This window comes from Kwoniella shandongensis, chromosome 7 (assembly GCF_008629635.2).
Source record: "Kwoniella shandongensis chromosome 7, complete sequence".
NCBI lineage: Eukaryota > Fungi > Basidiomycota > Tremellomycetes > Tremellales > Cryptococcaceae > Kwoniella > Kwoniella shandongensis.
The window spans coordinates 1,135,147-1,148,462 of NC_089293.1; the positions used below are offsets into that span (position 1 = coordinate 1,135,147).

General features: G+C 50.1%; 4 protein-coding genes across 4 annotated transcripts; all 4 read left to right on the forward strand.

The window, feature by feature from the left end:
* Positions 1 to 931: 931 nt before the first annotated feature.
* CI109_104301 (uncharacterized protein) lies at positions 932 to 4,031 on the forward strand (the record flags this gene model as incomplete). Its single annotated transcript, XM_065967471.1, has 3 exons — positions 932 to 996; positions 1,052 to 1,725; positions 1,774 to 4,031. The coding sequence occupies 3 exons, from the start codon at positions 932 to 934 to the stop codon at positions 4,029 to 4,031; spliced, it is 2,997 nt and encodes a 998-aa protein (XP_065823543.1).
* A 788-nt stretch (positions 4,032 to 4,819) lies between these two features.
* On the forward strand, positions 4,820 to 7,562 carry CI109_104302 (uncharacterized protein; the record flags this gene model as incomplete). The annotated part of the gene is made up of 4 exons (XM_065967472.1): positions 4,820 to 6,043; positions 6,105 to 6,687; positions 6,772 to 7,033; positions 7,097 to 7,562. 4 exons carry the CDS (start codon positions 4,820 to 4,822, stop codon positions 7,560 to 7,562), a joined length of 2,535 nt encoding a protein of 844 aa, XP_065823544.1.
* Positions 7,563 to 8,183: 621 nt separating this feature from the next.
* Positions 8,184 to 9,545, forward strand: CI109_104303 (uncharacterized protein; the record flags this gene model as incomplete). Its single annotated transcript, XM_065967473.1, has 7 exons — positions 8,184 to 8,235; positions 8,309 to 8,348; positions 8,505 to 8,635; positions 8,830 to 8,881; positions 8,965 to 9,053; positions 9,177 to 9,267; positions 9,401 to 9,545. 7 exons carry the CDS (start codon positions 8,184 to 8,186, stop codon positions 9,543 to 9,545), a joined length of 600 nt encoding a protein of 199 aa, XP_065823545.1.
* A 553-nt stretch (positions 9,546 to 10,098) lies between these two features.
* Positions 10,099 to 12,910, forward strand: CI109_104304 (uncharacterized protein; the record flags this gene model as incomplete). Its single annotated transcript, XM_065967474.1, has 12 exons — positions 10,099 to 10,190; positions 10,339 to 10,428; positions 10,491 to 10,797; positions 10,855 to 11,363; positions 11,420 to 11,504; positions 11,563 to 11,568; positions 11,618 to 11,707; positions 11,762 to 12,000; positions 12,065 to 12,373; positions 12,425 to 12,524; positions 12,593 to 12,614; positions 12,684 to 12,910. 12 exons carry the CDS (start codon positions 10,099 to 10,101, stop codon positions 12,908 to 12,910), a joined length of 2,076 nt encoding a protein of 691 aa, XP_065823546.1.
* Positions 12,911 to 13,316: the final 406 nt, after the last annotated feature.

Here is a 13,316-nt window from a genome sequence, read left to right on the forward strand (position 1 = left end):
ACAACGCCTGAAATGTTGATTTTGCTGTATGGTGGCAACCGACGATCATTATCAATGTGGCAGTGATTCGGAGTAGCATTCAACTGTCCATTCCAGGCTGATACAACATCAATACAGTACGTTATGTATCTCGACTATCTTGTCTAACTCTTGCCCTCGAGAGGCACCGTCGCTTTGTGTTGTATGGTCACATCGCTTTGTGTTGTATGGTCACATGAGTGTGTCATGTTCGCATGCTTTAGAGTGCATGCATGTGGGAGTTTACAATCGCTATGACCACTCTGGGTGATTCACTTGATCTCCGCACGGGGATTGCTCTGCACATGACGCATACTTGTTTTGCGACCCATCTCGTCTCATGCATCTTGGTCGAGACATATCCGCAACGCTGTATGCTTAACAGCTTGTTCGACTATGGAGTCAGTTGAAGGTCGATAGCAGAAACACCATGAGATCCGCGAGTCTGGAACATGATTTTCTATACGTGGCATTTGTTTCACCCCTTGATACAAAACCAGATAAGGATATTTCCGATGTTCTGTGACAGATGTTGTGTCCCGTGTGCCACGATAAATGACGTCGGTTTCCTAATGTACTTGATGACCCCAGGTGGAAATTACCCTTTCCTGTGTGTCTCGCGTTCTCGCACTTGGGATCGTTCCTCCGGCAACTGATCGCTCTCTCTCACTCTCGCAGCTGTCGATGCCTATTCTGCCATATTGACATAACATACTCTCCCCTTTCGTCATCATCATCATCGTCATTCTCAACATCAACCTCACTTCCCATCCATGAAATAGAGAAAAAACCGACAGAGGATCAGGTAGTGAATACCACATCGTCCCATTTTGTTTACCCTTACATATCGACCCAATAATCGTTCCTTCATCTCTGTCGATAAGACCAGAACCACTCTACCATATCTCACATGATGGACGCCCTTCGTCCCGGTCATGCTCACAGGAGTAGCAGTGATCGGTTGTTGAACAACTACCTGTGCGTACAATGCATATCTTTCTCTTATACATCCACTGACTACATCGCCTTATAGCGACTCGCAAAAGTCACTCAGCGCTTCGCTGCTTAACCTCCTTTCCCACTCACACTCATCCACATCCTCGCTCCTCGCCTATGTCACATCTTCGCCTGGTGTGATCGTCCCCATCCGTCGAGCTGTTCGTCATGCCGCGTTCGAAGGACCTCTCTCTGCCGCCCTCATGGAGAACCCAGACCACAGCGGACACGACCACGAGCAAGGCGGATGGGCGGCTTATATCTCATGTCTCGATCAGTTCCGTAAAGATCTAAAGCAGATCCACCTTCTCGAGGAAGAGATGAGTCGAGTGAAGAGAGATCGAGAGATCTTGGTGACGAGATTGATCAAGACGACCAAATCTCGACCTACCAAATCAGATCTTTCTGCCATCGCTTCGTCATACTCTCAGCATGGTCCACCACAATCATCTCGTGGATCCATCATGTCAATGTCCTCCAACGGATCAGCTACCACCAAAGAGGGGAAGAGAGCCGGGAAATTGGCGGATGCGCAAGCAGAATTGTTGGGTTGTGAGGAACACCTGCGAGCTTTGGAGGTGCGGATCGAGAATGAGAGGAACAACGTCATGATGAGAGGTTTGGAGGATCGATTCAGATCCATGGAGGTCGTCGGAAGGATGTGGGTCCTCCAAGCCAAGAGAGGTCTAGCCGACTTGGAACAGATGCATGGTGGGTCGGGTCTCGGTTCGACAGTTGATACTTTTTGCTGACTTAAAGGTACAGAGCTTCCCCCTGACGCTTTTGAGCTTGACTCCAACGGCTCCCTCGCTCCTTCTCAATCTGCTTCGCAAATCGCCTACGAGGACTCTCCCCAGCGAGGGACTGTACCTTTCCCCAGACATTTCCACGGTCAGCATGGACCTGGTTCAATCACCGGAAGCATCGCCGAGGAGGATGAAGGTGGAAGCTCTGGCGACGAAGTGCCTGGCCGAAAGCTCGTAGTACATGAGAACCGACCCGGATCTAGAGCAGCGGGATCACCACCTTCTGTTCCTGGGAAAAACAGAAATGGAGTCAACAAACCATCACCCCTTGGTGTCCCTTCGGTCAACTCTCGTACTCGACCTCTTTCGAGCATGGCTTTGGCGTCACAAAACAACTTTGGAGGTAATGACTCGGATTCGGACTCTCCTGTCAACCCTCGAGCTGGCGGACGAAGAGCAGCAAGTGATGTCGGCGCTATGGGCTACAGGCCTCCTACAGGTCGAACTCCTCTGCGACGAACATTCTCAAACGATCAAGGCGGACCTAAGAGAGGCGGTTCTGATACCTCGAGCATTCATAAGGCCAAGAAAAAGGGCTTCTTCGCTTCGATTGGTCGGTTGTTCAAGGGTAGTGGATCGAAGAAGAATGGTTCGGTGCGATCTAGTTCGCCTCCATATGGTCACAAGTCTGGCGGATGGCACACTAGAACCGACTCGAACATTAAGCACTCGGGGACATTTGCAGGCAGAAGGGGTGGAGACGAGTCAAGCAGTGACGATGAAGGAGGCAACTTCGTCAGCGTGTCAAATAACAGGAACAGCACTTGGTCAGTGGACAACAACAACACCAACCGAGGCGCGAACCTCAAACGCAACTCGTCTATGCCCATTGCGAGTGGCCTTATCCCGGCGAAACCTGCCAACATGAAGAGGAACAGCAGCCAGAGCACGATCACTGCCCCGAATCGAGCGACGTCGCCGACCCCACAATCTCCTAAACCTCTCGCCAGTGGAACCCTTTCACGATCCGGTACCGTCAAGTCGACACTGTCTACCAAAAGCACCGGGACCGTGAAATCGACTGGAACGGTCAAGAAGAAGACTCGTACCAATGGAAGTCTTTCTCGGGCGTCGGTGGCTTCTCAACCAGCCCTCGAAGGGCGAAACATCATGTCTCTCGTTGATGCAAAGACTCCTGTCATGCCAGAGGTTCCCAAAGCACCCAAGAGTCAAGTCACTCCGCAAATGGAACTCCCCAAAGCCCCTGGATCGTCACTTGTTCCTCGTGCAACCACACCGAAACCCCTTCAACATCCTGATGTCGACGTACCAACACTTGGTCGATCCATATCAAGATCCAGCTCTGTCAAGAAGGTCCATAAACCCGAGTCTGATTCGGTTGCACCACGATCAACCACGCCTTTACCGCCAAGTCGACTCCTCCAGCCTCCACTCAAATCGGCGCTGCGACCTACTAGCCCTCAGCCGCCTACCACCTCGCTTCCCCTAGAACCTCCAAAGCCAATGTACAGTATCACTGCGCCTGGACCAGTGCAATTGCCTGAGGAGAAGGTGGAGGAGAAGGCCATCTCCCAACCCAACAACAAGCGGAACTCTGTGCATTCGATAGCACAGAGCGATGGCGCCAGTATCTACGAATCGGCGATGGAAGATGAAGGAGGGCACGACGCCGAGTCGTCTTCGGATGAGGAGGAGATCAAAGGATTTGACGTTGTGGAGAACGAGCGCATTGCCCGTGCAGGAGAGATTGCGTCTGGCGTTTCAAGAGAGCGATATAACGACGACAACGCATCGATAGCGAGCGAGGACACGATCGGTGCCAGTCCAGTCGCTCAAAACGGTACAGCCCGTCATCCACCTGCACCGTCGAGTCAAAGTGGCTCGGCTATCGCTCGACGAAAGTCAGTCAGGATGAATGTGCCAGAATCCCCAGTAATCGAAACTGCTCGTGCGCCTGATCCTGTTGTTGCACACAGCACCAACAACAACACAGAAGTGGATCGACCCAACAGTCCTGAACCCGAGAGAATTCAAGAACAATGGTCGACTAGGATTGGGAGAATGCGAGAGGATACCTCCGATGAGGAAGATCTTGATGACGACTATGTGAGGGCGCGAAAGGGCTTGTCGAGAAACAGTGGGAAATGGGAGGCTGTCAAGGCACACAAGGAGGCTCAGGACGCCAAGCTGAAAAAGAGAGGGAGCGTGAAAAGTAAGACGAGCACGAAGAGCAAAGGGAGTAAGTTTTGAGGTGTCAATTCAAACGGAAAGGAAGATTTTGTAATTGTCAGAAGGGGGAGGAAATAACCTGAAGTGAAACGATATCTATTTGTTTGTCTGGTGGGGAATAATAGTAAAATAATATATACCCCTTAGGCGAAAAGGATGTTATATAATGATTATCTTGCTTGATACCGGAGAGACATGCATACACGAAGACTAATACACGTAGGCAAATTTGCGATAGGATGCTGGATGACGGACGAGAACATGAGGGATTGAGGGTGAAACGCGTCTTCAATGGTGGAAGTGCCTGGATTGTGTATTTTGGACGATCGCGTTTCATCATTCATCAAAATTCTTATTGTTCATGATACAACACACAACACTGCCTCTTCGTTCGACACCACGATCACCACTATGTTAGGTGTGAGCTAGGCCTAGAACATGGGGTTTTGGCTAGTGCGATGCTGCCAGGGGGAGGCGGAGGGGTCCAGTTTCATTGTTAGTGAGACGTCACTCGGGTGTTCGCGCCCTCTCCCATCTCCAACCAGAAGGGGCAGTGGTCATATAAGGATGAAATGAGTGGGTTGGGTATGTACCATTCACATAACTTGATGTTAATTTACACTCAATCTACATTTACCACTATTACTCGCCACTCGAACAGCAGTCGTCAACCACATCTACTTATCGTTGAACGATATTCTACCGCAGTTCCAAGCAGACTCAAGAGTCACTATCCTCCACACACCTCCTCGATACTTACGCAACCTTGATCGTCGCCTCTCAAACCAAACGGCCGCCTGAGCTTCACCATGGCACCTTCCGAAGATCGACCTACACGATTCAAATCGCGCTTCTCGCTCCTCTCCCTCCTTCCAGCTCGACACCCACCTCTCTTCGTGTCACAACCTCTCCCTCCCATCCCACCGACCAAACCTGGGCCTCGTCATCCTACCATCATATCCCAGGGGACAATCTCGCCAGTCCACTCGGAATATCCAGAACCATCTACACCGTTCCCATCCAATCCCAAGTCAAAACATCAACGAGGATCGTCATCCGCCAATGCGAATTCACGACCTCCACCATTGGATCTGCAAAAGACAAAGATGATGTATCCCTCTTCGTCGATTGACGTGATCATTGATCCTGGTACACCTAACAAAGCTCTCCCGTTGCCTGCTGAAGTATCATCAAAGAAGGAAAAGGAGAAGAAGAAGAAGACAGCTGCGAATGCAAAAGTGGACGATCCGTTCGAGTTTGCAGAAGTGGAAGCTGGACATCGATATCCTTCTTGGAAAGGAGGGAAAGTCGATATCAAACCGGGACAAGTCATACCTCAGCATATGATGATGACGAATCGTGCCGCCCCTCAAGTAACCAATCCTGCCACGAAGAAGAACCCTCATGCTCAGACAACGATCACTACTCCTAATAATTACGAAAGCGTATTACACAACGTTCTTCTCACCCCGACATATCTTGGTCCATCACCTCCGCCTATCCCTACGCCGTCTCCTTCCTCTTCGCTTGGAGGAGGATGGGGTGAGTCATCGACACGATCTGGAAAGAGACAGACTTTACTTGGGAAAGGGTTGGATTCCATTTCCAAAGTAGCTCAACGATCTAGAGATTCACTTTGGATGCCTGGGAAAAGTATACTCAAGATCCGCACCGGAGGAGGAGGGAATGACCAGGTGTCAGGATCGATACAAGCGATGCGGGAAAGAGAAGAGCAGGAGATGGAACGATTCAGAAGGAATGTCAGACCAGTCAGATTGGCCGTACCCGATCATTCTGACTCCTGCACGAGAAGCTTCACCAGCGGATCGAGTCCTGTTAGAGAGACAAGTTATAGTCAGACTTCGTTCGCTAGACGGTCTCCTGGTTGGATAGGGAGAACGGAATGGGATGCGGGATATGTAGAGGAAGATAAAAAGGCGAGACCGAGACCGATCAGTGGGGCGGGTGATCCCGGATGGAGGTGGAGAAGGAACAAGGATGAGAAGACGACGAAACAGCAAAAGATCCGAAAGGTGAGTTTCGCTTGTCACATCGTTTCCGATGGAGACTGACCATTCACATTGGAATTGGTAGTATGGCATTATCATAGCTATCATCGCGTTGATGGCGCTTATAATCGGTCTCTGCACGTCGCTGTTGACCAAATCCTCGAGTTCTGACAAGGGCGCGGCATCCGCGAGCAACTCTACCGACGCAACATCCCTCTCAGTATCTGGGACTGGGTCGACCACCGCATCCGCTCCATCCAGCACTGGGACATCTTCACAAACCCTTACAACGTGTGTGAATCAATTCACCACAAGCGCTTCGACCGTCCCCTCATCTTACCCTTGTTCAGATTGCGTTCCCCTCCTCGCGTCTACCACAAACGATTTCTCCCAACCTATCGTTAATGGTAATTCTACCGGCGTGGGTTCCGCCCTACAGTTCTGCGCATTGATGGACGTCCTCAAGGAGACGGAGGGCAATGGCCTGAGCAGTTGGGGGAAAGACGCCAGTCCATGTGGAGGATGGTCGGGCGTTTCGTGTGATTCGAGAGGAAGAGTAACGGGTCTGACATTGCAATATCCGAATGTGCCGAGTCAGCTTCCTGATACCTTAGGGAACATCTACGCGTTACAGGCATTGCATCTGATGGGTAACTCTTCGGTACCAAGTGAGTGATCCTTGATGGTCCACAGCTTCTCTTCGTTTTACCCTAATAGGATCACCGCTAACAGTCTGTTCCGTAACCTCGTAGGTGGCTCGTTCCCCTCCTCTCTCCTTTCGCTGCCCGACTTCACCACCCTCGATATCGAATACACCTCTCTTGTGGGACCCATCGACTCCGCCCCTTTCTCCAGCGCAAAAGGCTTGACGACGTTCGTCTTGGTCAACAACGCTAATCTGGGCAAGACGATGCCGGACTTGTCGACGAATACCAAGCTTTTGACGGTAGCTGTGACAGGTCAAAGTTCGACGGACGGCAAGGTTGACAAGCTGCCAAGCTCCTTGACGTACCTGTGAGTCTTAAACAGCTACCCTGATAAGAGATATGAAGCTGACACGTTTTGACCTGTGCACAGTGATCTATCGTATAACTCGTTATCGGGCCAGATACCCTCACTCAGCCAATTGACGAACCTGAAAACGCTCTATCTCCAAAACAACGCTTTCACATCACCGCCCACCTCCTTCCCATCAAGTCTGACAACCTTATCCCTCACCTCGAATCCGAGCTTGAGCGGCGCGATGCCCGATAGCGTGTGTAGTAATTCCGGATTGACAAGTTGTGATTTGAGAAGTACCAGCTTGACAGGTGGAGGTACGACCTTGGCGAGTGTAGGCACGAACTTGTTCTCAACATCTACGAGCAGTGTCAGTGCCAGTACTAGTAGCAGTACTACTGGAATCAGTACGAGCAGTGTCAGTCCGTCTAGCTCAGTGGGGAGTTCGACAGTCGCTGCGAGTGCTAGTACAAGTACGTTGCCGAGTACGAATATCGTCGCCAGAGCAGAAACCAAGATGTGCGGAGTATGTCAGTTCTCATAGTGTAAATACCAACTTTGTACATAGTGCTAGAAACTTGCTCTGCATGATACATACACGGTCGAACAGCAGGTTGAAGAAGTTAGCATGTAATTGTATTTGTGTTCAGTTGTAGTTGTGCTGCACGAACATAGTAAGCGGACATGTCCACCAACCGGCTTTAACAATACGCGATCTGTGCACCCAGGTCTCGGCGCAAGAACGAGCGAAGCACAAGCACAAGGTGATTACGCATACTCGTATCTTCTACTTCCTCAAATCTGATTAGCATTCCAATCTTTCCGCTTCATGAATTACAAGGCGATGTATCATCTATCCTATACGGAAACAAAGATCATGCGACGTGGTAGAAAGTGACTAGGGAAAGGGCTTGAGAGTTTTCGGTCTTGGTCCTTTCTCAAAGGACGAAACCTGAAACATATTTGTGTACATTTGTGTGCGTGGGATTGAGCGGATGGCACGGATCTCTCCCCCTACAACATTGTTGATGTAGTATTCGTTGACTCACTTGAACTTCTCTCTCTCTTTTCCTTCTCACCTCATTGTATAGCTCTGACTACCCACCACCTTCCGCTCGTCGCCGATTGATTACGCCTCCCAACGAAATACGATATCCCGCATAGCATGCTCGCGCGTCTCATCTTTGTTGCGCTTGGTCTGATCACGTCGGCTCAAGGTAATTATCTCGAGTTTGATACTTCTCAAGTCAAGCGGAGTCGAGCTGAGCCGAGATGGGTTTTGGGTCATAGCTGCTATCACCATCCTGTATCCTGCTTCCGATACTATCTGGTAAGCCTAACGACTTTGTTCACTTAGCATTGCTTCCTCCTTTCCTGTCGTCTCCCTCCATCCAACCACTCGGATTTTGACAGTTTCACAAAATCAAGACCTTCTTCAGCTGACATTCGACTCGTCTCCTCCCTTTCCCTGCCGTCCCGACTACAGGTACAAGAACAACACTGTCAATCTCAATTGGACAACTTCGACACCAGATTCGGACATTTACCTATTCCGAGTATTGTTGAGTAATCAGGATCAGAGTGTATTGGGTGGGAATCATAGTATCGCAGATAGCAGTGAGTGGTTTCACGTCTGATTCAGCATCTGCTCTTAGCCTTGCCATTACGATTTTCTCGCAACTATCTCTTCCGCCCTTCCCTATTGAAGTCCATCTTCACGAGGCTATATGGACCTCCTTCCCGCTTGAGTTTTTCCCTGTGGGGAAGCGCTCAACCTCATTGTCAAGTGGGCTGACCGTACCCTTACTTAGCTAATGCAACGGCGGACTATGTCCGAGTCCTCCTCCCCCAGCTTCAGGCTAGGTGAGTCACACAGCTGGCGGCACACCTCACTCCTCTGGGGAGGAACATCGAGCTGAAATGACCTCACTTGTCTTGATCTTTAGCAAAGGGTACGTTGTCAATTTCGTGAATACGACGAACGAGGCGCAAGTCTTGGCGACGAGTCAAGCGTTCGAGATTGCAGACGGTGAAGGTGAGTGATAACCGTTGCTTGTATACCATCTTTGTTCCGCACTAGCACGACAACAGCAGGAACTTGGTCTGTTTCGGTGTTGAGAGGCTGGCTGGCTGCTGCTAATGACACACTTCCACGTAGTGACTTCCACAACGGCATCAGCCTCGGCCACCGCTGCCACTTCCCAGAGTGTCAACATCCCTAATGCAAACACCCAAACTTCTTCCGCAACGTAAGTACCTGTGATCCTGTTGGCTCACTCCTCTCTAGCACCTGCTTCCTCTTCGTTGTCCATGTGAACCCGCAACGGGTGAACACTGGCATGGAACTCTGGCTGACCTTCCTCGAATTGCCTCGTCTTGCAGGTCCAACCCCTTCGCTACCTCGTCGGCTAGCTCAGCCCCCTCGTCTGCTGCTTCTTCTTACAAGCTCGACAGCCTGACTGGGGTATTCGTCCAAAGCTGTTTGGCGATAGCGTCTGTCTGCGTCGGCATGGCAGTAGCGCTCTGAACGCAGGCGGGTGAACTGAGTCATCTGAAGGACACTTTGTTCGTACTTTGCTGTCATGATTCCCCTACGGTGATACGCTCTATTGTTCCCGTACTTTATTTTCGATTCGATCGCGTGAGATGAGTTACCTTAATATTGGACAATAGCGTCATGTCGTCAGCATTCTTCCTGGTCCTCGATCAAGTTGCATGTTTGTAGTATTGTTGAGTGGGTCGTACATGGACAAGTATACAATCACTCATCAAAGGGGTCAAGCGGTCGCTCTTTGGGAGATGCTGCTCTATACATGGAATAGACACCACGAGGTCACTGTCCCACCTCCTCACATGCTACAAAGAGCAGTTCGGATTTTTTCGGGATGCAAACCCGCGATGAGTGTATTGTAAACATTCCCACGGTTGGAATATTACGGGAACTCGTAGCTGGTTTAATACCCGCATGGGTCCATCTGATTCGCAAGGGAATACATTCCCATATACATATTCCCAGTCCCATATCCCCCTCTCTCTTACTCCATTGCTCAGAGAGTATGAGGTCTGAGTCGCCGAACAAGATGAGCTCCTCAGCAGACGGTCAGCCGGATAGTAAGAAGCAGAAGAGACACATACCACATGTCTCGAGAGCTTGTGATAGATGTCGTAAGAGGTGAGTGTTACGTTTGTGCGTCGGAACATGATCCGAAAGAGTCTACCACGGGATGATGCATGTTACATCGTCCTGTTGTTGCGAGGTCCATATCTTGCCATTGACTGCGCCTGGTATAAAGAGGTCTAACTCTCATTTCGCGTCGCAGGAAAACAAGATGTAATGGAGCTCAACCGGTTTGTGATGTCTGTTCGGAACGAGGGTGGACTTGTGAATACGAGGAAGAAGATAAGAGAAAGTTAGTTGTATTCTCCTTCGTCAACTTTCACGTTATGTTGGAGCTTACTCTGCATGTAACAGGACGAATCGAGAGCTGGAAGACCTGAAAGAACGAGTCGCCCTTCTCGAAAGTATCGTACTGGCCAATCCACGTTCTTCCAGACCTCCGCCTTCACATCCCTTGACGACCAGTTCCCTTGTCAAGCTTACCGCGTCTCGTGAGACTAGTGAAGAGCCGTCGCGAGCTCCTTCGCCTACTACGGACGGAGGTACGATTGCACAGGGAGGACGACAGATCAGACATTTACCCGCACAGAAGCCCGTCACGCACGGTGCTCCATCTGGAGATTTGATAAGAAACGATGAAGAAGGATATGAGCGTCTTCAGGTGAGTGGTGTTTGCCGCAGACATCGTGTGACTGATTGACTCATTGGTACGTTGTAGAGAACCAGCAATGGCCCTTTGCTACACTACGGCGCTACATCCATATGGACCCATCAATCGAATCAATCCCAAGGCCCTGCCACACCTGTTACCAGTACCCAATCCAACCCTCCACCACAACGAATAATAGACGGATGTGTCGACTGGTCCCGCCATCTCCCACCTGGACTAATGGTCGATAGATCAGTACATGATGCCGCCCTCGCCCATTTCGCTGCCTATTACGCACCATGGTGTCTCGTCGTTGATATGCCTGCGTTCTTCGAAGATATGGCAATATGTAATCTGATCGGTCCATCTGGACCACCAGTCGAAACGAGGACGACATACTACACCCCGCTCTTACATTGCACCACGTTGTTTCTTGGTCTCTATCTCCTCGGTGGGGAATGGCCGGAAAAGTTGAAAGATAGACATGAGGAGTTTATCCAGCACTGTACAAAGTTGGCAGGGATAGAATGTGATCTGCCATCTGTGAGCTCGTTGAGAGCGATCAACTTGTTGTCGACGTGAGTGTGAGAAACTGTGCATTCCCGTTCGGCGTGAGCTGATGATGTATGCTCAGATGCCAAAACTTGAAACCACAAGTGACGTCTGGAAGTAATTTGGGATACACCTACTTCGCAATGACTTTTGGCATGATACAGGTAGTAAGCGCGGCTCGCATTTTGACAGTCACTATTGAAGATGCTGATGGCACCGATGTAGCTTGGAGTGAATATCAATGTAAGTTAATGTAAGACGGAACAACGCTGACATGCAGTGTGAACCGTATGTGAAACGAGGTCGTATGTCTGAACAAGAACTGCTGTTACGTGACGCAGCATACTGGGCCATCTACCTTCAGGATATCGTAAGTGTCCCGCACACTTTGTGCAGTTGAAATGTTCTGACGTATTTCCACCAGCTGCGAGCAATCGCCGTTGGAAGACCTGCATTCTTCGCTTCATCCAACCCTCCCATCCCGTATCCTAAGATCGACCGAAATTTGGATATTCAGCGGTGGACGGTACCAGTCTCATCGCACTGGGCTCACAGCGATCTGCAAAATAATGGGCGCGTGAATGGATTGAAGAGCATGCAATCGACGATATTCCACTGGACTTGTAAGCTCGGAGCACTGCTTGCGGGAGTGTTGGAGACACTGTGAGTGCAAACCGATTTCTTCTGCTCAAATGCTTGGCATCGTTGACGTCGAGGTATGAATCAGATACTCCCCTGTGAGCGATAGCGAGACGCACATCCAGTCCGTCAAACATCTCGGCCCTCGTCTGGAGGCATGGTATGCCGCTCAACCTACACCGAATCCAGCCTCTCTTCCTCTCCCACACGTTTTACTCATGCACATGACGTACCACCTCACTACCATCTTCCTGTACCGACCTTTCTACCGAGACGATATCAATGACGAGCCATCGCCGGCTGAGCGGTGTAATCGTGCGGCGAAGAACATCTTGAACTTATTGCAGCTCTATGATGATCTGCATACCATCAGATGCGGGCCTGCAACCTTTATCAAGTGAGCATACAATCCAATCAAATTTGGCAGGTGACTAACATTTGTTGGTAGTATCACGTCTACCGCTTCGACGATCTTCTTGCTGAAGGCTGTTGTGGAGCAAGATAGAGGCTCGGACATGCGAGCGACTGTCCGAGACATCGACGCCCTGGTGAGCTCCCTTCCACAAAACGACCATGTTCGAACGCTAGAAGCTGACCGTACTATCATCTTTCGAAGATCTCAATGATGCGACGACTCTGTGAGTGATTTGAACGACACACCATATGCTAGATCTCAAATGCTGATCTTGCTTTACAACCACTCTTAGCTCAAACATGGCGCGAGGCGGAAAAAGCGACAGAAGTGATGATTTCCCTCCGAGCCGAATGGTTGCCGGGTATCGACTCGCACTCTTCGACGCACCCCCCGAATATCAACAATACTTCTGTGCCGGACTCGACAGCCGGAGAGCTGCATGAATGGTTCATGAATCAGGATTTCTATCAGACGGCGTTTAATCGTGGACTAGGGAATGGGTGGGGGACGGAAACGTAGTGGAGAGAAGAAAATAGTTTGCAGCAAGGACAATGATTGGTGTGCTGTTTCTCGTGAAGTTGTACAATACACATTAGATGTTAGCACGAATCGTAGCATGCTACCACTTGACAAGGAGGACTAGCTTTGCTCTTGTGATCTTCTGTGACTGGTCTCAGTCATCCTGTAGTCGACATATTAATTGTCGGTCCTCACCAGCAATGAGATGATGCCACTGTTATAGGTTTAGATCGTACTACGTTGCAATAGCTACTCCTGACACCGAGGGCTGTGATGTCCCAACGAGCTCATCGATGGGCTGGTCATAATTATCATCTGCCAGATACAAGTTCGGCAAGAAATACTCCCTTTCTGCCGATCTCGGTCAAATCCGACGGAGTGTGATTCCCGATGTCACAATGTCCGA